Consider the following 24,572-nt stretch of genomic DNA (forward strand, 5'->3'; position numbering starts at 1 on the left):
ACATTTAATTATTTAGTAAGGTTAATGTAAGAGGAATCTTGAAAACACACTGTGAAAGACAACTGCATCAGTTTGTAGGCATGGGACTCCTAGGTGCCTTGTACGTTTATAATTTCCCCTTATATCATACTAACTATACCATGACATATTCCCTTAATATACTCTATAGGTGATGGCTGGCAAACCAAATACCTTTTAAAAGACCTAATACCTGCTTGTCTTAAAATATGAACTAACACAGTACTACTCTTAATCTTTCAGACATCTTACTATTAATTCCGATATTACATACACTTATGTATGAAGTGGAAAAACGATGTACATGTTAGTCCTCACAATTTCTTTGTCACTAGATTTACTTGTTTTCTTTTCTGCTTTACTTAGAATTTATTTGTATTTTTTCCCTGGTAATAATGTTTTGGAAATACAACCCCTTTCTTATTTTAGTAACCATATGGTTTTCAAGAATTTTTAAAACCTTTCCAGCACAGTGGACAATCCCATTCGACTAAAGATCATTTGATTGTGAAAATTTTTTTGCTCTTGACTGGCACTGACAACTTTCAAACGTATCTGTTTCCAAGTTATTACCTGCTCAGTTTTTCTTATTCAACTCATTTTCAGACACCTGTCTCTATAAAGAACTAAAGTATTAATGCAGAATCCATTTCAATTTCAATAATCTGAACATCACTATTACTCATTTCTTCATTCTACATTACAGTGTTAAGTATTTTAAAACTTAATAGTACTAGGATTATTCACAACATAACTAAAGATACACACAACCTTATGCTAAGATATTTCAGAAGTAGACACATTCAAAATTTTATGAAAATATACGCATACAAAACAGGCTAAGCAAAACAGGCTAAGCCAAATAATAAGACTGTACCTGTTCATATTTAAAATTTTCTGTACATTATGATGTGTGACATCTTGAAAGGTTTTCTGGCAGTGGAGAGACTGCCCCTTCCAGGCTAGCAAATTCTTCAAGATTGGACTCACCAGAGAGCACACCTTGATAAGCAAACTAACCAGCCCAGAGCCATATGTCCTGTGTCTGGCTCCTGCACCCCAGGAGGCAACATTTCTCTGCCATAATCATGCAGGGTCAGGTGTCAGGAAAGTAGGGACCACCCTGCAAGTCAAAGCTCGCTGAAATTGTTCAAAGTAGCCAATCCCAACCTGCCCTTCCCTTGGAAACCTAAATAAAGGCTGTGGTTTAGGCTCACCCTTCTCTCCTGCCCCACACTCATGTTTCCACTATATTTTGTTTTCCTGAGCCTTTCTTATGTCACCTCATCTGACTGCCCATCTCATAAAAGAACACATAATGAAAACCAATGGTTTAAAAAATAAACTATATAGTATGCTTAATAAAAACATCACAAGATTCACAGAAGTTCACCCTTAAGACAACAATAGAAGAATACACGTTTGCTTTTAAAATGTACAAAAGGAAAACTACAAAAGAAAAATACTGCACACCATACCTATGAAACAACTCATTCACTTTCAATTAATTCAACTGTGAACCAGCTATAGGTTAAAAAAGAAAAATGTCTTATACAAATGGATTGTCCCTAAAAGGGAGTCCTAGATGAACTTTGGCAGTTTGTAGGGAAAAACAACCAGGCACTCACATCAGGCTGTAGTCTTTTTGCCCGCCGGCTATAGCTGCTGAACTTGGAAGGCTGCACAGACTGTCTAAGGGGAATGCTGTGGGGTTTGTATTCCTTGTCTTTCTCCTCAGTGTCAAATGGTTGAGTGTTACACTGCTGGGGATATAGGGAAAAGTGAAGTATCAGGAAATGTGTAATATTCACAATCAGCAAATAACTGATTCTCTCATCCTAAATCTCTGGCAAGAAAAGCTGTACTTCTTGGTAAATTATAGAAATCTACCCTTCTGTTCTTTGGAATGACAGAACACATCATGAAAATTCCTCTACATCTTTGCATACATATAAGCAGTAGAGCCTAGTGAAGGCCCACAGTCTTGGACCAAGGTTTGAACCTAGACTTCCCCCCTTACTTTCTGTGTGCCTTATGCACTTCAAATCTAATAGAACCAGGTAAGCTAAATTTAATATGTTTGCACACATACATTACATGATACACACGTAGTTTTAAAAAGTGTTCTGGAGGTAATAAAACCTAAAAAGTTATTATTTAAGATAACCAGTAAAATCAGTTGCCACTCCTTGTTAAGCCCAAGTCACACCATGGTTTTATTCCTAAACTCTTTTTACATGAACTATCCTCCGAAAATTTAATAACTCTTAAGAATTATCTTTTTCACGGAGGATGACTAAAATAAGAACTGCTTTTCTCTAACTCCTACTTTAAGACCTTGTCCATGAAAACCCTAAGACAGAGGGAAAGGACACTCCACTTCCCATGATCTAACCTAGAAGGTGTAAAACCTCTTCACACATGCTACAAAATATTTTACAGGGCCAATTCTTGGAATTTCTAATTTTGTCAATGAGCTTAAGACTCTCTAAACCTTGACTATTCAGAAGAAATCCCAACCAGAAAAGGGAAGGTAAGAGGAAAAACAGCAAAATCACATTAGGCTCCAAACCAGCTAAGGGACCTCACCAGAAGGTTAGCTCCAGACTGAAACATTTCATAAGGATAAATGATACGTTCATAGTGAGATCGTAACAGGGAGCCAATGTTTTTGCCTGCTGGGTAGTTGAGGCGCTGGGCAACTCGGGCCCATCGTCGGTCCTTACAGATGGCTTCATAGCCACCTTCCTCCATCACAATCTGAAAGAATAAGAAAGGGTATAGATTAACTGTGAACACACTGGAAAAACCTAAAAAATTGCAATGAGGCTTAAAATGAGTGCTCTTTGCCCCCCAGTACCAATGATTCCAGGTCTCAAATATTGTGTCAAGCAATGTTGGCAGGACTATGAACCAAGTGAAAGTTAAATTAGGGTTTTCATCTTGAAGACTGAGCCCTAGTTTACCTGCTCTAGTACTAGTTGGTATAGGAAGTCCCATCAGACTGAAAATCTGCATACAAGTGACTCTCTCTAGGTCCTGGTTTCTATGAAAATCTAATAAATCACTGCTGGAGCACTGAGGGAAAAAATGTTGGCGGACTCTTGTGTTCTTTCCTTTCCTGTCCAAAGACAATGTTCAACAACAGATGTGTCCAAAGCAAGGTTTTTTATTTGTTTTTCCTTTTAAAAGCAGAAGTACTCTTACCTTACTAAGACTGTAGAGGTCCAAGATCCTCCGCTCCACATTGGGAATTTTTAAAGAAGAACCTTGAATTTCCCAGAATTTTGCAATCTGGTCCAAATAATTCAGTTTCACTCTGGTCTGAGCCTAGAGAATAGAGAGCCCTATGAGTTTGTCTTACTCCTTATCCGAACTTTGGTGCAGTATGAAATGGATGAGCAAGTATCGTTCTGTATTTTCTATGGTTTTCTACTAGGCTAGAATCTAGGCTTCACTGCCTTTAACACCACTGTTGTCCATAAAAAGCTCAAATAAACTAATTCTTTCACGTGAGAGGAGGAACTCAGAAAGTGATGCCTCAAAGTCAAAACACTTCGTGCCTAAGTTTAAAGCGTTATCTTTGGGCTTAATGAATGCTGAATAAGAGTATTTAGGCTCAATCTAATATCTTCCTCCAGATAGCCATCTAGAGTCTACAAAAACACAACTGAAGGGAATAAAGTAGTTTTCCTTTCCATGTCAAAAACTTAAGACACGAGACCAGTTTATGAATTATCATTCTCTTACCCTAAGTCATTTTGGTGCTTTTAGTCACCAACCACAGTCAAAACTTCTAACAGACAATGCCAAACCATTCATATACTTTCCAAAAATAATACTAAACCGAATATGGACACTCTTGAGTACTTTAAAAAACAAGATTTTCCTCTCCTACTTACTCTAACCCATTCTTAAATACAGTCATACATACACCACCACCAGCCTTAAGGTAGAAATTCAGGAGGCCAGATTTTTGCTCTGTACTTTGCTTTTGTTAAAGAAATCAGGGAAAATCCAAAATAATAAAATACGAAGGTATGGGGGAAAAAATGGGAAAGACAGTATCTCTTTTCTTGATAGGTCTAGTTTTAGCCCATTTATGGCAGAAAAAAATATGTGATTCATCTCCCTAAATTTAAACCCTCTATATGTCCTGCCATTCTGCACAAGACTTTTTGCAGGATCAATATTGTTGGAAATAATGAAGCTGGTGTTACAATCAAAATATATTTACTTCAAAACCTAACCTCTTAAATGCGTTGTTATCAAACCACAAGCAAAACAAGATTACAGCTGAGATTCCACTCTAAGAGGGTGACTTAAATATTAAAATACCTCTAGTTCATTTAGCCTCTGGATGCGTGGAGTAAATTTGAAGTTGTCGACTTCTACTGCAAACGGAGGCTGCCAGTCCTAAAATAAAGAGAAACAACTTGGTTATTATGGCATAACAAAGGATAAAGATAGAACTAGAACCACCTGTTTCTATCTTAATATCCCTCACTTTTAAGACATTACTATTTTTGCCTCTAAAAGCGTCAAGCTGTTGCATCTTTAACACTAGGTCACTGGGAAAAAAAAATCTACTAATCCAAAGGTCTGCTTGGTATGTCTCCTCCAAAAAAAGACAACAAACAGAAATAAAAGAAAAAAGTCCCAAATTCTGACAAAATGAGGCCTAAAGCTCACTTTAAGAACAAAGGACAAAAAGGCTGTGAGAAAGGTCCTTACTGAAATGAGGATAACCCTATTATGAACAAGAAACTGTTTAATTTTCAAACTTAGACCATTATCTTTTCCTACTCTTGGTGGTCTGGAAAAGATGAACCAACGCATAACTACTATACCGAGAAAAGTACTGCCATTGAAATAGAAAAAAAGAGAATCTGGGAGTCTGGCTCAGCATGTAACTAATGAGCAGCATGCTGTGCAGTAAGTGGACATCTACTCTGGATGTCATATTAGTTGTTTAAACTGATGGCCTAGGTTCATTTCAATTTGCATTCAAAATTCAGTCAAATAACGGTTTCAATTAGCAGTTTTAAGTATCCCAAAACAGAAGAGAAGACTCTAAGTGAAATAACAGTACTTCGGTTGGTGGTAGGGGTTCCATATCCCTTCCCATTTTTAGGTATGTTTATTATACACATCGCAGGTCATATGAGAAAATGTAAACAACGGAGGCTCAGTGACACAAATTCATGCAACTTTTCATCGGTTCAATTACATATCAAATAACTTGGAACGAACTAAATGTCATTTAAAGAAAGTATAAAAGACACATATCCCTATAATAGAGATGGGTGTAACACTGGCACAGTTGAGAATTGGTACCGATTCAGGTTTTTTAGTTATTCACATAAATTTTTTGTTACTCCACGAAGTCTAGTGATAGGATATTAGTTTTCCGACACCAGCGCGTTTTAGTCAAACATTTACAAGGGGAGAAACTAGGAGCTACCTGGAGGATTCAATTAACTGGTTCCGAATCTAAGGCGTTGTTAAAGTAGCACAGTGGTCCTGCGGTCACTGCAAAAGTCACCTTCAGGCCAAATTCTGCTTTAGAGGCTTACCGCGGGTGGGCGAATCTTGCAAATACCCGATTTCTCGGCAATGGGCCTGATTTTCGCGATGTAGCCTAGGGGGTCTCGAAATTCTGCCCAACTAGGCTCGAACACCGGACACTCTGGCGGCGGTAGGAAGTCGTCCGTCTCCGGTTGCATGTCGGGCCCGAACGCTAATCTGTAAAATACGATTTTGCTGTTTTTTTCAATAGCGCATGGATCCTTACTACATAAAAAGTAAGTGCCACACAGCCTTTATTTTCTAGTAAACTCCCGAGTTATTTTAACGCATTTACCTGCTTACCAATCGTCAAGGACGCGTTTTAACAACCACCATCTTGAACCGCCAGCCTTTCCGGTCTCTTTGCGTTCTGTGTCACTCCGCGCACCGATTCTTCAGCAGTTATCTACAAACCTGAACGACGTTCTGAACGCCAGGTAAAAGCTGAGATTGCAGAAGCAAGTTCACCACCGTAAAATCACCACAAATTAGCCGCTAGCGTGATATTAAGTAGTTCTTTAACGGAAAAGAGGGGTAGAGTTACGACCAGAAGCACCGGATCTTTTTTTTAATGTGCCATTGCGCATGTTACGCCTGCGCATTAGCGAGGAAAAAAAAAATCTGAAAAATCACCAGTGTGGCTGAACACTGAAACTGCAGCCCAAATGTTCCTCCGTTACTCCACCAGTGTAAACCACAGCAACGTGCATGCGTTTGCCAAAACGCAGTTTCTCTAGACCCTTACCGAGTTATCTGTGACAGGCCAGGCTTTATGGGAAAAGAACCCGTTGCAGGAGTTTTACAAACCTGGAACCATGATAGAATATAAATTATTTACGTTCATGTACAGTACTTCACTCGCGACCCACTTTCCATGCGCACGTTTATTATTCCATTTATGCAAACTGCAGATTGGATTCTTAATAGCAAAAAAAAAAAAAAAAGCAAAAAACAAAAGTACCGTGAAAACACTCTGACTACAACTTGTTCCGCTTATTTCTACGTTATTCTCAGTGGATGGAATAACTATGCTCAATTTTGCGGTGTCGAACACTTCACTGTTTTCTCAAAACAAATTCTATTTGTTCGTGAGGTTTTATGTTAAAACAAACTGTTAACACTTTGCTGTCCATAACATTATTTACAGTTTTTTACGTCTTTGTTAATGAGTGAAATTTCCCATAATTGGTGTTCTCCACTTAGCTTGAAGTCAATTTTACATTTGTAAAATTTATTTCATGGTATCTTCTTAGCGCTATATTTTTTAACATTTTGCAAAATTTAGGAAGTATCCATTTCTTTTAAAAAATGCTTTAAAAAATTAACTGTTAGGCCCCGTTTTAAAGGGAACTGGAAATAAATCTTTGATTCAAAGTTTGTTAGTCTGACTTGAATATTGTTTTATTTAATTCTATTCTTACCATTTATGTTTTTCCAGAACTTATCCACTTGATCTGTGTTATCAACATTATTTTATTATGCTAGGTTAAACATTATTTATATTTAAATGTTTTTATGTTTATTTTGTTTCTATCGTGTGGGACTTTTACTTTTTTTTGTTTCATAAAATCAGATTTGCCATAGTTTACGCAGTATTATTAATCTTTCAAATGATTAGGTCTTTCAAATGGTTAGATCTACTTCTACTCCACAATTTTTTAATGCATATATTTATTGTGTATTGAATTTGTTAATTTCAAGAGTGTTTGCACTGCCAAACCATGCCTGAGAATTCAAACAAAGAAATGGTACAATGGACAGCCATATCCACCCATCATACAGCATGTTAAAACTTCATTCATGTGTATTTTGACAATATCACAATCTTCTTTAAAAAGTTACAACAAGGGTTGGAATTTTTAAATCTCCTGCAGGTCTTCAGATTTCTAGGACAGTATGCCATTAAATACCAGTTCCACATATTCATATCAGTTCATTCTTCAATAACATAAACCCCAACAAAATTTTGCTGGAAAAAAAGGCATACTTTTCAGGGGAAATATGTGGCTAAGGTCCAAGACATTATTAAGAGTTTTGGTTGCCAAATGAAGTCTTCATATTAACCAAGAATGCTTTGTTTCTCAATCATCCAACCTCTCCTTGCCTGGCTCAAATACTCACCCAAGTATATCAGAACGTAGGCATCCTCCCTGTCACCTCAAATAATGCCAACATTATTGCCCAGATGTTGTTTGCAGGTCATGTCAGGTGATTCTGTAACCCTCCTAGGAGTAGTATTGACACTTTTATCAAGACTGAACTCCTAGAGGAAAACATTCCCACATCAGGATAGTTTTGCTTACCCATTTGCTTCACTCTCACCAGTGGCAAGTCTGCAACTCCAACATTTGACAAACGGATTTATTATGGACAAACCCAGACTCTGAATCAAGTGGTCACATGACACTTTGAAATATTTCTACTGAACCAAAGATACAGAACTAGGAAACTACCAGACTATCTCATTAGATGGAAAGAGTTTTCGGTAATCCTGGGTAGCCTTTACATCAAAGGCTGTTTGGTTCCACTCTAGAGATTGGCAAACTCATGAGGCATTTCATAATTCCAATGCATATTTCATGTTACTTAACCAAGCAATATGCTCTGCCAAAAACTATTCCAAGTCAAAGAAAAAAAAAAGCCTTAACATGGAACACAGAAAAGCACTACCAAATTAAAAAATTGCTAAAAGAAATAAGATTATTTCCTCCCCCACCCCTTTTCCCACTTGGTGGACTCAAGTTTGGTTGAATTTAGTTTGTGGTTACCTCAGGAGACAACTCAAAGTTTAAATTATGAATCACAGCCCTACACAGATTATCTGAACACATCAGTTCTTTTGAGAGTAGCATGGTCCAGGAAGTCTAATAAAGCCACCGCCCACTACAGAGTATTCCTTAGGGATGGAGCACAGGACAGGGTAATTAAGGTCGCTTAAATTTACATCTTTTATAGCAGATCAGAGCCAAGATGTCTGACTTTCTGCAGGATTTCTGATAGGAATCCAGTAGAGCTACTTTCAAATTTCACTTCGACACAATAGCTGTAAACTTCTTATCTAGAAGTTGTGATCCACAATGAGTGCAGCAAATCTGAGGTAGTCAACCCTTATGAAGGCTCAGTATCTGAATATAAAAAGATTTTGAAATGATCACAGGCTGCAGTTTTTTATTTTTTTGTATATGCAGAGTAATTATGAAAGAACTCTGCTGAATCTAGTTTCACACATTTATATAACAATGAAAATCTCCCTAAATCAGTGAAGAGCAGTTTTGATACTTTAAAATAGTTTTTTATACAACAGCTTTATTGAGATAAACATAAAATTCTCCATTTTTAAAGTACACAACCTAGTGGTTTTAGTATATTTAGAGTTGTGCAACTCTCACAGAGTTGTGTCAAATATCAGATAATTTTTTTTTCTTCAGAATTTTAAAAAATTTCTACAGTGAACATATGTTGTATTTATAGTAAGAAAAAATGGTTGAAATAAATTGAGAGGCATGAAACAAAATATAGTGAAACTTCTTTTCCTAGAAGAGTACAGGTGCCTGAACCTTATCCAAAGTATTAATTACTATATTAAAATTACTATTATTATAATATATTATTATTTCTCCATTGACTTCTTGGCACATTTGATGACAATCAATAGTCCATAAATATATTTTGCTCTATTTCCAGAGTCTCAATTCTTTTTTTTTTTTTTTTGCCGTACGCGGGCCTCTCACTGCTGTGGCCTCTCCCATTGCAGAGCACAGGCTCTGGCGCAGTCCCAGCGACCATGGCTCACAGGCCCAGCCTCTCTGCTGCATGTGGAATCTTCGCAGACTGGGGCACGAACCCGTGTCCCCTGCATCGGCAGGCGGACTCTCAACTACTGCGCCACCAGGGAAGCCCCCAGAATCTCAATTCTTTTCCATCAATCTATATATATATCTTCATGTCAATACCACACTGAGGTCCAAAATGGTCAAGTGACTTGCACAAATCTAAGTCTTCTTATTTTATGATCAGAATGTATTCCTTTCAAGGGGAGGATTTTGCCAGAAGGATTGGGTAGTGGCATTTTTCGTGGATAGGACAAATTTGTGAAATAAGTGAAAAATCTGATAATAAGCATCCAACACCTCTTACACAACCTCACAGGCCCTGTGCTGGTAAGCTCTTGTTTGAGATCTGCCCTGCCTGACCATCCTCCACTCTCTTCCCACCACCCCTTCAAACACCAACAATTTCTTACTGCTTTGTTCCCTGTTCTTCTCTCCTTCAAATGTAATTTACCCGTTCTTCATTAGAAAACCTGAGCTAATATTAATGGAAAATGAGATAGTACTGAATATACTGATATCTTCTCCCAAATGAAGACTATCTCTTACTTTTGTTAACAGAAACAAACAAACAAAAATCAACCAAAAATTTTCCTAGTGGTCTGAGTTTTAAACCAGAGAGAGAGGAAGCAAGACCCAGAATATTTGGGAGAAAATCAGGATGTTGGCAAGCTCCCATTCACATCATGTAAACAGCAAACTATGCACCCAGTTCAGCATCAACCTTGATTTGAAGTGATTCAGGGTATGGAAGAAGATGGTCATGAGGAACCAAAACAAAATAAAAACAATGCAATGTACCATAGATGTGTTCTGGGATCATTTTTACTGCTCAAATATAGGGAAAGACTGGGCCTCTGCCTAACAGGAAGATGCTGGAACACACAAATGCCTCTGATTGTAAAAATCCTCCTTTAACTTTCTCCCAAGAAAGGGATATCAAAGTTTAAAATTTACCAAAAGCAACTGATTCAGAAAATAAATCAGATCTAAAATTAAAAGAGGACTAGGAATAGAAAATGAAGACATCCCAAAACAATGATAAAAGTGTCCTAGTTTTAACTAAAGTGCTCTAGACTGTTTATACATATTACTAAATATTTTCTGCCACAGCGCCTATGGAATAGCCAAATGGTTTTTAATTTGCCTATGGTTTTCATTTACTCTTTACAGACATACAGAAAATTTATCTGATTTCTCCATTGACAATGATGGCCTAGTAGAGGATATGGAAACACCAAAATCATAATTTTTTTGTTAGATGCCCTTTTTATAAAGTAATGCAAGGTAGAGTACTTGAAAAGTAAGAGGTTCCCATGATCATACTCTCTCCTCTTGTTTTGTAAACAAAATTATAACCACATGCTGACACAGTGGAAATTTTCTCCTACTGAAATAACAGTAAAGTCACCATGAGCAATCCGAATCCACAGCATCTAAGCCTTCCTCCAGCTGCCTGTGCTCAACTGATTTGTCTGCTTGTCAACACTTCTTCCCATTCTCCATTTCACTGGAGGAATAGCGAGAGTTTTTTAGTCTTGTGCCAAGCTGGGGAAGCATCATCTATTCGCGCAGGCAAATGGAGTGGCATGTTTTGTCAGGTAGAGCCAAACATCAAGAGCTTAAACTGAACCAAACCATAAATCCCAAACTAAAATAAACTGAGATTTATTTGCTGAACCTCCAGTTAACTCCAAATGTCTTTCTTTATAAATGTAGAAATAAAAACATTTTTTAAATCTTCATGAAAGCATGTAATCTTCATGAAAGTATGTAATAAAAGTCTGTATCGTCTAAAACAATGCATAACTGGAAAAATGGACAAACCCTATAGGAGATGGACACCATTGTTGAGAATGCCTCCACTCAAGCCACGTAATACACGCAGGCCCAGCGGCCATGGCCCACGGGCACAGCTGCTCCGCGGCACGTGGGACCCTCCCGGACTGGGGTACGAACCTGCGTGCCCTGCATCGGCAGGCGGACCCCCAACCACTGCACCACCAGGGAAGCCCAAGCCACATAATTTTAAAAGCTATTTAACACGGACATTGGCTTGTTTCTCTAGCACATAAAAGACAACCCTGTAAAGTTAAGAGGAGGTAGGGTGTTCCACCTCCCATCATTCCAGGGCCAGACTCCTTAGTGTGTTCTGGATGATTTCATTTTGACAGTTATTCGTGTGGTCAGCAGCCCTTGCTCGTGTGTACAAACTCCATCTTTAGAGGCTCCCCCAGGAATGCTTCCAAAAGACATCCCTTCATTCTGCTGTTCCAGGAAATCAGCCACACTCCTAAACGCTGAGTCCCATTTCATACAGACTTGGACAGCCTTCACTTGAGAGCACCAGTGTGAAGCCTTGTGAACAAATTGGTGCTCTCTGGCCACACGCAGGCCTAAGGTTTTCTGTCACTAAAGCATGAGTTCCATGGTTTGCAGGGTGTCATAAGCCTCAGTGTAGGGTCCCATGGGAGTGGAGCAAGGCTTAGTGTGGTGGAAATATGGTGGTTGGATCCAAAAATGCAGGACATGTAAAGAAAACAGTGCTAGGTGTGGGGTTGTATTTGATTGGCCCATTTGTTCTGGTCATTGCCTACATCTATTTGTCAAGTCTCTGATTCTGAAATGTGCTAACTGTCCCATGGAGTTGCTTACCTTAAGAATAATTTTGGATTGTTTTGGCCACCTATAATTCCCATAGACACCGAGGGCCACAGGAATGGTCAGGCACACAAGGGTAACTCCTGAAGAGAAGAAAAATCTGTCAGATGGTATCCCCTCTCACCCTGACTGCCCAGTCCTCAACAACTTATGTCTATTTCAATTAGATAAAAGCTTTAATTAAAGATGCATTTTATTTCTGCATCCACCTCCAAAATAAATTTTTTAAATCTTTATAAGACAATCTTTGAAGGGTATATGATACCACTGAATGCCATCACACACAGTCTATCATTGCTCTCAGAATCCCTCAACAATCACATGGAATTTTAGACACAACTGAAAATGTAAGGATTAGAAAAAAGGAGGACCCTTTTATATCTGCAAAATTCTCTGGTTGCTATGTATGGGGTTACCACTCTACAACTATAGCTATTATTTCTCTATTTGAAGACAATGGGTGATTTGCTTCGCAAAGTAAAGAATATCTATTACAAGACAAAGATGGCATTTGCTACAGAAACCAAAGCAAGTTCTCATATTTCCAAGCGTAGCCAGGTAACCCAAAGGCAGGTAGAGAAATACATCTTTTAATTAACATAAGAGAATAAGGACAGGCTCAACAGAGCAGAAGTCTACTTGCCAATAGGATCCATACACTGACATTTTCCAGTGCCACTTTCCAAACCTGCTCACTTGCAATACTAGCTCCAAAGTCATATGAGTTGTTCATATTTGGGGCTTTAATTGTTTACAAGTGACTTTTAGAGTATATTATTAAAACAGAATATGGTAATAACTTAGTGATAAGAAAAAGTTGCACATAAAATCATGATTTCTAAATTAAGATTTAACTCAAACTTTACAAATTTAATGGGCTTCAGCTGTTATCAGGACATGGCTCTATTCATGGTTCTGAACTATGGGCCATGGGTTGTAAGCTCTGTTAGTAATTACTTGAAACTCCAGATTGACACTTTGGAGTTTACGAATCATATTTTCTACCAATTCTCCAAAGACTCTGATCAAACCAGAATAGACATCATCTCACCAAGTTTTTCTTCCAAGCCTAGTAAGTTCACAGAGCTCTCAGAGTTTAAGGAGATAATGAAAGAGATATGGGTGTGGTTGTGACATGTGGATATGCTTTTAATACTCAATAGGAATCATTATGTTGATCAGTAAAGAAGTCAAGGCTCACAGGTGATGTAAAAGGTGGAGCTGAGGGAACTAAGCTCTCATTAGAGGCACTGTGATTCAGTTAACCTGTGGGTCATGATGAGTCTAATTGCTTTCTAGGGAATTATATAAGGGTTATTTGTTTTTTTAATAAGTAAGTTTTCTGGCTTTGTTTTCAAAAGTGAATACTTGTAGGGGTTCAGAGCTTGGACTTCACAGTCAGATTCACGAGTCAGAATTCTAGTCTGCACTTACCAGCTGCACGACCTTGGTCGAGTTACTTCACCTCCCTAATTCTGAAAATGCAGGATATGGAACTGGTAATAGAATCTATATTGTAGGGTTATATGGAAAATTAAATTAGATAATATATTAAAACCCCTGTATAAATGAGACACATAGTAAACAACAGCTATTATTATTACCATCTCCATTACTATTATTATTTCATGTCACAAGCCCAATACAGACCTATGTTTTTTTTTTTTTTTGCTGTACATGGGCCTCTCACTGTTGTGACCTCTCCCGTTGCGGAGCACAGGCTCCGGACGCGCAGGCTCAGCAGCCATGGCTCATGGGCCCAGCCACTCCGCGGCATGTGGGATCTTCCCGGACCGGGGCATGAACCCGCGTCCCCTGCATCGGCAGGCTCTCAACCACTGCGCCACCAGGGAAGCCCCAGACCTAAGTTTTGATATGAAATGGTGAGATTCTGCTCAAGATTCCAGGACAAGGTGTAGAGATAAAGGTGGAGTGGCATCATTCTCAGGGCAGCCACTGTGGAACAGGTTGTCATACTGATGCTGAAAGTAAAATTAAAGTAGATGCTTAAGATGGAGAGTTTGAAATGAAGAATTTAGTCCTTACAAAAACAACTTCTGGGGTACAACTTCTTAGAGATTATGTAGGGCAATTTACTTGAAACTCCCTCCTGTTTTATTATTCAACAAATGATGACTGTATTTGTGGCCTAGAAAAAAGTTTCTTGCAGTTCTTGCCATCTATCAATTAACTCATATTTTATGAGCATTTACTCGTCCTAAACATTCTGCTAGTCACTATAAGATTCATATTTTTCCTTATACTGTTCTCCTTTATTGATATATAATTCATAGACAATAAAATTCATTCATTTTAAAGTATCTTTTAGTATATGTGACTACTATTCTATTTCCAGAATCTTTTTATCACCCCAAAAAGAAGCTCCGCCCCGTTAGCAGTACCTCCCCATAACCTTCTTCCCCCAGTCCCTGACAACCAGGAATTGATTTTCTTCCTTATAGGATTTTGTCCCTATCTGATAAAACCAGCAACAAAATCAATCAGTAAAATTAAGGGAAATAAGGTAAATGGAAATGAGATATTCTTCAGGCCAACAAAATACTTTATCTTTAAATCACTGAGAAAATTACACAATCTGTTTAAGCACATACAAACTGTTTATAGATACGATTAATGCTGCTCTACAGATGAGGCGAGGCACGGAGAACATCATGCAACACAACCCAGTGGTAAAGCAAGAGTTTGTTCCCTTCAACACTAGGCTTCAAGAGTCTGGGATTGTTTTAATATTCATTGTTTAAGTTCTCACAACAGACTGCCTTGCACATAGTATATGCCCAACCTGTGTTTATGGTGCAAATGGCCGAGAGACTGAGGCTCACTACCTCCCAGCCCACCAAGGAGGGGAAGGAGATCCTTCGTAGGACTAAGGTCTCTTCCAGAGACAGCAAATGTCCTCCAGCACTTGATCAGGCCTGCAAGTCATCCATCATTCTTCCTCATAATATGAATCACCAATGTTTCCATCTAATTACCCTGGCTATAAAATAATCTGTCTGTGATAACTTTGACATTTTCTATCAGAACAATGTTTATACTCCCAGCAAAGCAGTAACCATTATATTTCAGTGATATTGAAAATACTCCTTCTCTACTCTCAGTCATTGCTGGTGAAAATGCAAAATGGCACAAGCCCTGGAGGGAGTTTTGTAATATCTAGCAAAATTACATATGTGTTAATTCTTTGGCCCAACAATCGCCCATCTGGGAATCTAGCCCAAAGATGCACTGTCAAATATTTAACTAATTGGTGACCCCCTTCAGAAAACCAGACTTAGGTAATTCACAAGTATTTGTATATATCTCTTTTCCTCTTTGTTTTCATTTGAACAATCCTGTTTCATAGCTGCTTGTTCAGGGAATAGAGGTTTATTCTTTGTTGCTTTCTTTTTAAAAAAATCAAAGGATACAACTTACTCTGCAGCTTTGCTGCTTTTGTTTTATTCTCCACTTAATATCATAGGCATTTTTCAGGACAAAAGATATAACAAATTTATATTTTTTAAAGAACTGCAAGTACAATATAAATATGCCGTAATTTCTTTAATCACTCCATTAATGATGAAAAACTTGAGTTTTCTTCCATTATAAACAATGTTATAATAAACATTCTTACATATATTTCACTATAAATAATTCTTTTCTTTCTGTAGAATAGATTCTCCAAAGTAGAATCACTGTGTCAAAAGTCTATGTTTTTATTTTAATAGATACTACTGATTACTTTCAAAAAAAGCTTGTTGCATTTCACAATCTTGCCTACACTGGAGGCCATCAATCCCTTTTAACTCTCATGAGAACACTGAAAACTGCATCTCACTCTTCTTTTGTTATACACCTGACTCTCTACAAGGTTGTGCTTTCCATCAAGTTTATTACCTCTTGTATACCCCCTCTCAGCAGCCTTGCTTGTCTGATTATTTTCTCAACTTGTAGGAGCTGCTTTAAAATTAGGGTACATATAATCAAATGTAATACAAATATTTTTGCCAAGCTTATTTTATATTTTTATTATGCTTATGACTTTTGTCATGGTAAATAACTCTGAGCTAGTCAAATCTGTCCATCTGTCAATTTTTTTTTTCCTGGCTTCTGAGTTCCTTGTCTTGTTAAACATTCCCCCCTCTCCTGAGGTTATTCAAATATTGCCACCACTTTTTAGATTTTCATAGGTTTATATTTTACATTTATATCTTTAACCTATCTAAAATCTATATTTTATATTGTGTAAAGTATGAAACTGATCTATTGTCTTCTATATTGTGAGGCAAGTGTGTTAAATTTTCCAGATAAACACTTTTCCACTAAACTGAAGTTCCAGCTTCATTATACATTAAATATATGTTCAAAATGTCATTTTTTCCTAAGCAAATACCAGACTTTTAATTATGGTGTTTTCATAGTGTATTTTGGTATACGATAGAGCAGACACTTCCACGTAAGTCTTTCTTTTCAAGCTTTTCTGAGCAGTTCTTGCAAATATTTTACTCCATATGAGATTTAAAATTATGTTATCTTATCTCCTCCTAACTAGAGAGCAGGTGAAGGAAGAAAAGCAGCTTGCCACAGCTCTCAAACCTCTGTATCTATGAAGAGTGTGTTTGGAATGCTTCTCCAACTTCCTAGTCTATGATAGTGCTACATTCCTGGCTCTTCATATCACCACATCCTGAAAGGAATTCCATATTATGTCACTTTGATCTTGAACTTCTGTTGAACTAGCAGAGCATTTTCCTCCTGTATGGCTTTGGCTCAAACACCAGAAAGGTAAGATTCATGACTGTGAGAAGCAAAGTGTAAGATTATATCAGACTGATTCTATATCCTTGATTACACAGGTTACTACTTCCATCCTTTATACAACTACCCATAACGTTCACAGTAATGGTCAAGGAAGGCAACAGATGACCCTGGTGCTCTGCTGACAGTTATAAATACCAACAAAGCTGGAAAAGCAAACAGTGAATGTGCCAGAGTACATTGGATAGTCACACCTTTTGTTTTAATGCCATGAAATTCCAATGTAACATAAACAGAGGATGTGGTCAACTGAGTCTCTTGGCTGTTCACATATAGGAAAATTGTTGGCAAAATCTAACTTCAATATAACAAGATTCCACCTGCACTTAGAAGAATGGCATAACTATCTGCAAACTACTACAGAGAATAATGAGACAGATTCAGCAAGTGTGCAAAAACATAGAAATCCTGAACCTACTTTAAAACATGAAAATTATACATATATGCATTATATCAAAATGTAGTATTGATGAGTATACCATTTTGCAGTTGGGATTTAAATTATACACATGTTGTTTTAGTTTGAAACCAATAAACTCAGGAACTCTGACACTCAAAATTACGAAAGTACACACTTGCTTCCCCACTGAAAAAAATCTTTAAAATTACCTAGCTAGTCAGATGGACATGGAATATGCTATAAGATCAGATCAACAGACTTGGTCCTACAGAAGAATTAAAGGCCAGGTTTTCAACCCCCAAATATACATGTTACTGCTGTCTGCTCCATCTCAAGAACAGTAACCAGCATTTATTGAGTACCACCTGCTAAGTATCAGACCTCATTACATACACTTTCTCTTTTCATCTAAAAGACAACCCTATGGGTGAGTATTATTTTCATTTTATAGACAAGGTGCATAGCATTATAGAAACACACTAAGTCACATGGATTCAATCTAAGTTCTGTCTCACAAGATGATCTTCAGTTCTCCACCAGGCCCTGTCAGACAGACCTGAAGAATCTGAAGTCCTATTTTCAGGGTTTCTGCTGAGGATCAGGAGCTCCTTTAAAGTTCAAAAGTCAAAATTGGCCACTGAATCCCTCAGGCTCTACCACTACCAGTGGTCTTTCTCTGCTGTAGAGGACACAAATATGCCCTCAGGGATGAATAGACCTCACATATCAAAAGTTATCAAACTAGAGTTCCCTGGTGGCCTAGTGTTAGGATTCCAGGCTTTCAATGTTGGGGCCAGAGTTTAATCCCTGGTTGGGGAACTGAGATCCTGCAAGCCACACAGTATGGCCAGAAAAAAAAAAAAAATTTATCAAACTAAGGACAGTGCAAGCTATCCTGAGTTGTGCCAATAAACTGATTGCATTTCAAAAGAAGCTTTTGTAACACACAGGCAATCAGAAAATTTCCTTCAGTCATTCACTCTCGTCTATCAAGCACCTGCCACCACCAGGCTAGCACTAAGCATGCAGAGGAACAAGCCCTGGAGGAGCTCAGAGACCTAGTGAGGCTGAAAGTAGCCCAACTACTGCAGTGTCCTCCAATAGATGACAAGAAAGCATTGCATATTTAGTGCTATAGGACAGAGGAGAGGCATCTCTGTTGAATAGTTTCAGAAGAAACACTAAAAACTGGGGTGGGAGGGGGGATGCTTAGATTTTATAATTTGCTTTTCTTTTCCTATTGTCACAAAAAAGAGCCTCAGATCCATTTCTGGTTTATACCCAAAAGAATTGATAGCAATGACTCCAACTGACATTTGCACACCCATATTCATGGCAGCATTACTTACAGTAGCCAAAATGTAGAAACAACCCAAGTGTCCATCAATGGATGAATGGATAAACAAAATGTCTTATATACATACAATGGATTATTATTCAGCCTTAAAAAGAAAGGAAATTCTGACACAATCTACAATATAGGTGCACTTTGAAGACATTATGCTAAGTGAAATAAGCCAGACACAAAAGGACAAGTGTTTTATGATTTCACTAATATGAGATATCTAAAGCAGTCAAATTCATAGAAATAGAAAGTAGAATAGCAGTTGCCAGGGCCTGAAGAGAAGGAGAAATTATTGTTTAATGGATACAGAGTTTCAATTTGGAAAGATGAAAAAGTTCTAGAGATGGATGGTCGTAATGATTGTACAGCAATGTGAACGTATTTAATGCCACTGAACTGTACATTTAAAAATGGTAAAATGGTAAATGCTATGTTATGTATATTTTATCACAATATAAAAAAGGACCTCATATGACACAAATGAACTTATCTACGAAACAGAAACGGACTCACAGACATAGAGAACAGACTTGTGATTGCCAAGGGGCAAGTGGGCAGGGGAGGATGGATTGGGAGTTTGGGATTAGCAGATGCAAACTATTATATGTGGAATGGATAAACAATAAGGTCCTACTGTATGGCATAGGGAACTATATTCAATATCCTGTAATAAACCATAATGGAAAAGAAAAGAAAAAGAAAAAGGGACCTCAGAAAGTCTAACCCAATGATTTTACAAATGAGGACAAAGGTCCAGAAAGGTAAATTGCTCAAAGGCACATGGCTCCTTGAGCAGAGACTAAAACACAGACCCCTGATACAGTGCTCTTTTGCCTGACCCTTATAATAATAACTCATAGAGAATTTTGTACCAGTAAGACTCTAAGCACTTTATATATATTAACTAATTCAATCCTTACAACAACCCATTTATGTTTCTCCCTATTTTAGTAGTGAGGAAACTAAAGCATAGAGAATTTACATAACCAACTGAGATGACCAGTTAGTAAGTGATGGATCTACTTTCTGGTGCACTTAACTATGACACTGTACTGCCAGATCTCAGTTTTCATGTCCTACTGTCCAAGGCAAGAATTCTATCCATCCTTAGTACAGTACATTGCAAAAATGTCCCCAGTTCCTTTACCCCCACTTTTCCATGCCCTCTGCATTATGACTTTGCAGTTCATTCCATTGAGAGGCAGAATCTACTTCTCCAGTCCTTGTAACTTGGCTGGCCTTGCAATCTGCGTTAGCCACTGGAATGTAGTGGAAGTTATGATGAAATGCCTTCAAGCTCAGGCCTCAAGAGACCTTATAAGCTTTCCAGACACTGTCATTTGGTTAGGTCTAGGCTAGCCTGCCAGAGAATGAGAGAACACATGGAGGAGAGCCCAGTTGTCCCAGCTGAGGCCATCTGAGATCAGTCTACATTTAGCCAGTCCTGGACATGTAACAGAGCCCTGCAAAGATGAGCAGAGCTCAGTCCATGGGCAGGATAATTTTAAGGCTCTTCATACATGTGGGCCAACTGCTTTCCAGAACAGTTATATTGAAGGATGATTGGAGGAGACAGATCAGGCCAGTTGTCATTGCAGGCTGTGAGGACAATGAGCAAAAGAAAGTTGGAAAAGTGCTGGGTATGTTTAAAAACAGTTAATAGGGACTTACCTGGTGGTCCAGTGGGTAAGACTCTGCACTCCCAATGCAGGGAGCCTGGGTTCAATCCTTGGTCAGGGAACTAGATCCCACACACATGCCGTAACAAAGATCCCACGCCACAACGAAGACCCAGCGCAGCCAAAATAAATAAAACTAAAATCTATTAAAAAAAAAAGAGCAGTTAATAGCTCATTTTGACTAAAGACCAGTTGTACTTAAGGGCTTAATGGTAAATAAACTTGCAGGAGTTTGTTAGACCCAGCTTAGGTTCTACCCAATTTAGCAGGTGTTGAGAAGCCTTTACACATATACTAATGTTCCTTTTCACCTCACAACACCATACAGGAAGTACTATGATTTGCAGTTACAGAAAAGAGGTCCCAAGTCAGGATATAAAGACAGGCAGCCTGACCCCAGAGCCTGCCTTACCCACTTACTACAAAACCATGAAGCAGAGATTGAAGGTAGAAGAGAACATTGTGAAGATACTTCAATTGACCAAGAAAGAAATTGTGGTGTCTGACCTGAGGTGATGGCAGTGGACAGATAGGAAGCCATAGCTATGGGTGACATCAAGAGGGTGGGCTACATACTAGCCAGAGAACTAACTAAAGAAAGTGAAGCATGAAGGGAATCAGGGGGTGGGGGTGCAGGACTGCTAAGATGATGAGCCCAGGTGACTGGGAGGATGACTGGTATCAGCATCAGATACTCAGAATGCAGAAACTGGTTCACACATGTTCATTCTGAAACACCATGGTTGGTGTGAATGCATGGAGAACTGCAAGTAGATTGAATGAAACACGGAGTTAAGGCATGAGAAACACACTTAGATTTAGTGCTCATCTCAAGAGCGCTAAATCTAAATTTCCCCATTTGTAAAATGAAGACGTTTTACTAAATGCTCTTGGATTTTTTCTGGTATGAAAAATAGAATTTTTATCAATGACTGGCTATTGAGTTTTGCTTAAAAGTTTTCTTTGCTGGTAATTAAGTCAGAAAAACATAATGAACTTGGATATTGTTTTACTCGATAGTACTGAATTTCCTATTTGCAATTTTTAGTGAGAATTAAGATATATTACTCTTGTATCTATAAGCTTTTGAAAATCTAATATTTAGTCCCCATTTTAAAATTTCATTTCTTAGAATTTAAATTTTATGCTTGTTTTTGTTTGTGAGACTCAAAATCAAAATTTTAAGAAAAATGGGAAAGTAGCTAATATTTACTACATACCTACTCTGTGCCTGGCATCCTGCATATATCTTTCCTCCTTAAAATACATCCTTGTGAGGAACAGGTAATTTTAACCCTGTTTTACTAATAAGGCATATAGGTTAAATAATTTGACCAAAAGTTAAAAGCTAATTAAGGGAAGTAAAATGAGATTTATCTTTTATAGACTTCCTATTAATTGGTGTTTTTATTATAATTTTGGCTAATAAGAGATGAAGGTAATAAATGTTCTCTTTTCTAGAACAGAAGTGTTTGAGAACACTGTTTAAAGATTTATGTTCCTACTCAGAAGATCTAGTTGTGTTAATAAATGGCATTGAAGAAAGTCCCTAAATTGCTGACTGATGAGAAACAGATGTGCCTTTAAATCTGAGTTCTGCCATACTCATTTGTAGGATTTGGCACCATACTTAACCGATCTGACACACAATTTTCTCAGCTGTAAAATTCAGAATAATAAAAGGTCATTTACAAGGTTATTTTGAGAGCCAAGAAAGGAGAGAAGGAAAATACATGAAAGCATAAACCTCCTGACTATCAGGATACTTAATAAATGTCTTTCCTTCTTCTTTCCCAAAACTTTCAGGCCCTGGAATTTATCACTGTTATGTGGACTTTGTGTAAAGAATATTTGTCATTTCCTAATTATTATGTTAATGGTCAACTTTACTGAATTTGAATTGGTGCACATTAAGGAGGTTTTTTAAATTAACAATGCAAGTGATTCATTTCAAATCTTTGATAAGTGGGTAACTAAAAACATATGCCATATGAAAATTAATTATTGGCCTGCTTGGCATGAACTCATTAAAATTAATAGGTGAAATAAGTTCCATATGCTGAACATGCAGCACATGCAGGAAACTAGAAACCCATATCTGCAGCTGACTCAGTAACATCAACTCCCAGCATAGTCGGCACCTCTGATTCATTCATTCACTGTATAATAAATCTCAACCAAATGACATACACATCAAACAAAGATTAAAATTTGTAAGTAGTTCTTTCCCTGGGCAAAATGTGAAAGAGGTTTTTTGGAAGTAAGCAAAGATTCTAGAAAGACCACTGTCATTTTCTCCAATTGTGACTCCTCTATTCTTTATTCAAATGCCCTTTTTTCCCCATCAAAACAAGCACTGCAAAATACAGGTGATTAATTCAATCTCATTAAAATGTAAATGAATGATAAAGCTTAATCTTTCCCAGGCGTATTTATCTACACCATAATTGGAAATAAGGTCACTGGCTTAAATGAAAGGAGTGAGATTCTAGTAATGAATGTTAAACATCTGCAAAGCAACAAGAAAGAACAGTTTTAGTCATAAGTCTTTATGTTGCTCTCCAAGTCAACTCAATAGGCCACTCAAAACAGGATGCATCTATCACATACCACTAAAGCTCCCTTATCCAGTTCCCCAAAATACTGATCTCATAAAGTAGGTGTTCAGGCATCACTTGTTGATTTGAGCCATGAGACCCTCATTCTGGTTATGCCACTGCCACCACCACTACTACAATAGCTACCAACAAGTATCCCTAGCTTCCTGGGATTCTGCCCTGGGACACTGTGCAACCAGGACTGTTGCTAAAGTCATCAGTGTGAATGAGAATGAGTTCATGCCTAGGAAGGGCCACTGGGTGAGGAAGGAGACCTGCCTTCATTATTGCATATTAACCAAACCCCTCTATTCAGAAAAGCAGTTGCCAGTAAAACAGAGGACAATCACAGCAAAGTAAATTCTAAGTTCAGAAAAGGAAAGTCCTTCTAGGACTCAACAAGTCTCTGTAACATGTTTCTCACTGGAATCTCTACCTAGATTGGCAAAGTTTTTAACGTGAAGGTGTCAGTCCCCCCCATCCCCACCCCCACCCCAGACAGAGTGCTATCAGGGGAAGACAGCTGAGCTTCCCTAGTGTAACTTACCTGAGATCCATATCTCCATCAACCCAGTAGGTGAAAATGTTCGAGGTGGTTCCCCCTGGACAGCACCCCACGATGAGGATAACCATAGCTTGGACTGGCTTAAGAGAGAAGCTGATGACCAGGAGATAGGCAGCAAGAGGCATGAGCCCAAATTGGCAGAGCAGTCGCACAGCAATTCCCCAGGGTCCCCTGATGTGTGACCAGAGCCTCTGGATCTCCACAGAGCATCCCAAGGAGAACATGAGCAGGCCGATCATCACGGCTGACACCACTGTGAAAACAAGTTCCAGGTTCCCATAGGTCTCCAGCCCCACTGGCAACTCCTCCTCCGAACTATTGGCAAGGCAGGCTGAGCTGCTGGAAAAATTTGCTCGCATCTTCTTATCTCCTTAAGGCAGCATTACAAATGAACAACTGCTGCGATGCTGGGCAGGTCTATCCTGCCACATTTTGTAATACTTCCACCAGGTCACACATGGAGGATCATTCCAATAGCTGTTGGCCAGTCAGGTGATTCACCCTAATCTGATCAATTTATTCATGAGTGGCATTATAAAAGTAATTACCATGGGCATGAAACATATAATAAACTGTGATAAGTAAGGCTTTCCACTTCTGTTCTTACTCACCAGTGAATATTCAAGTGAAATGAGACGACAAGCAAACATTGTCAAGTGGAACAACTGGTATGTCATCAGCAATCACATTGTGTTCCAGGAAAGAGGTTGGATGGCAAGGCATAATTTCTCCAAACTCAGTGGATATTTGCAAAAGCCAGGATGCAATGTTTTTCAGAGAGCAAGGCTAACTCTGGAAAAAACAAAGGCAGCTAAGCCAAAACCACACCTCAGAGCATTAGCAAAACTCTTCTGCTGAAGACATTAAAACAAAAGGCCAGTTAAGGAAATGTCAGCAGGGACTAAGGATAATTTCAAGAGAGCTTTGGAACTAGTCTCACTTTTTCTTCTTTCTATTTCTATTAGAATTTGTGTCTAAAGCCAATAATTAAACACCTGTAAGACTAATATGGTATTAAACACCTGATTTGTCTCATGAAACATGTGGTGACTCACTACTGAACCCAAAATAATTCAAGGGAGCTGTCA

General features: G+C 38.2%; 2 protein-coding genes across 9 annotated transcripts in view; both read right to left on the reverse strand.

Moving 5' to 3' along the window:
• Nucleotides 1–6,091, reverse strand: part of LOC309978879 (lysine-specific demethylase 5D-like) — a 42,514-nt gene extending 36,423 nt beyond the window's left edge. For 5 of the 8 annotated variants that reach the window (XM_082865538.1, XM_082865535.1, XM_082865536.1 and 2 more), the window contains exons 1-6: nt 5,890–6,091; nt 5,595–5,763; nt 4,357–4,434; nt 3,226–3,348; nt 2,608–2,778; nt 1,647–1,781 (exon numbers count right to left, since the gene is read on the reverse strand). In XM_082865538.1, coding sequence (XP_082721664.1) covers nt 1,647–1,781; nt 2,608–2,778; nt 3,226–3,348; nt 4,357–4,434; nt 5,595–5,744 — 657 coding nt within the window. In that variant the 5' untranslated portion in view covers nt 5,745–5,763; nt 5,890–6,091. Of the gene's footprint in view, nt 1–1,646; nt 1,782–2,607; nt 2,779–3,225; nt 3,349–4,356; nt 4,435–5,594; nt 5,764–5,881 lie in introns of all 8 variants that reach the window. The other 3 variants (XM_082865539.1, XM_082865534.1, XM_082865533.1) reach the window with 2 other exon arrangements.
• On the reverse strand, nt 5,909–23,871 carry LOC309978893 (sodium-dependent organic anion transporter-like; the record flags this gene model as incomplete). The annotated part of the gene is made up of 4 exons (XM_082865552.1): nt 23,467–23,871; nt 13,941–14,059; nt 12,072–12,160; nt 5,909–5,992 (listed from the first exon to the last, which is right to left on the reverse strand). Exons 1-4 carry the CDS (start codon nt 23,841–23,843, stop codon nt 5,909–5,911), a joined length of 669 nt encoding a protein of 222 aa, XP_082721678.1. The 5' UTR covers nt 23,844–23,871.
• Between the last annotated feature and the right edge of the window lie 701 nt (nt 23,872–24,572).

This window comes from Leucopleurus acutus (genome assembly GCF_964270905.1).
Source record: "Leucopleurus acutus genome assembly, chromosome: Y".
NCBI classification, from domain to species: Eukaryota; Metazoa; Chordata; class Mammalia; order Artiodactyla; family Delphinidae; genus Leucopleurus; species Leucopleurus acutus.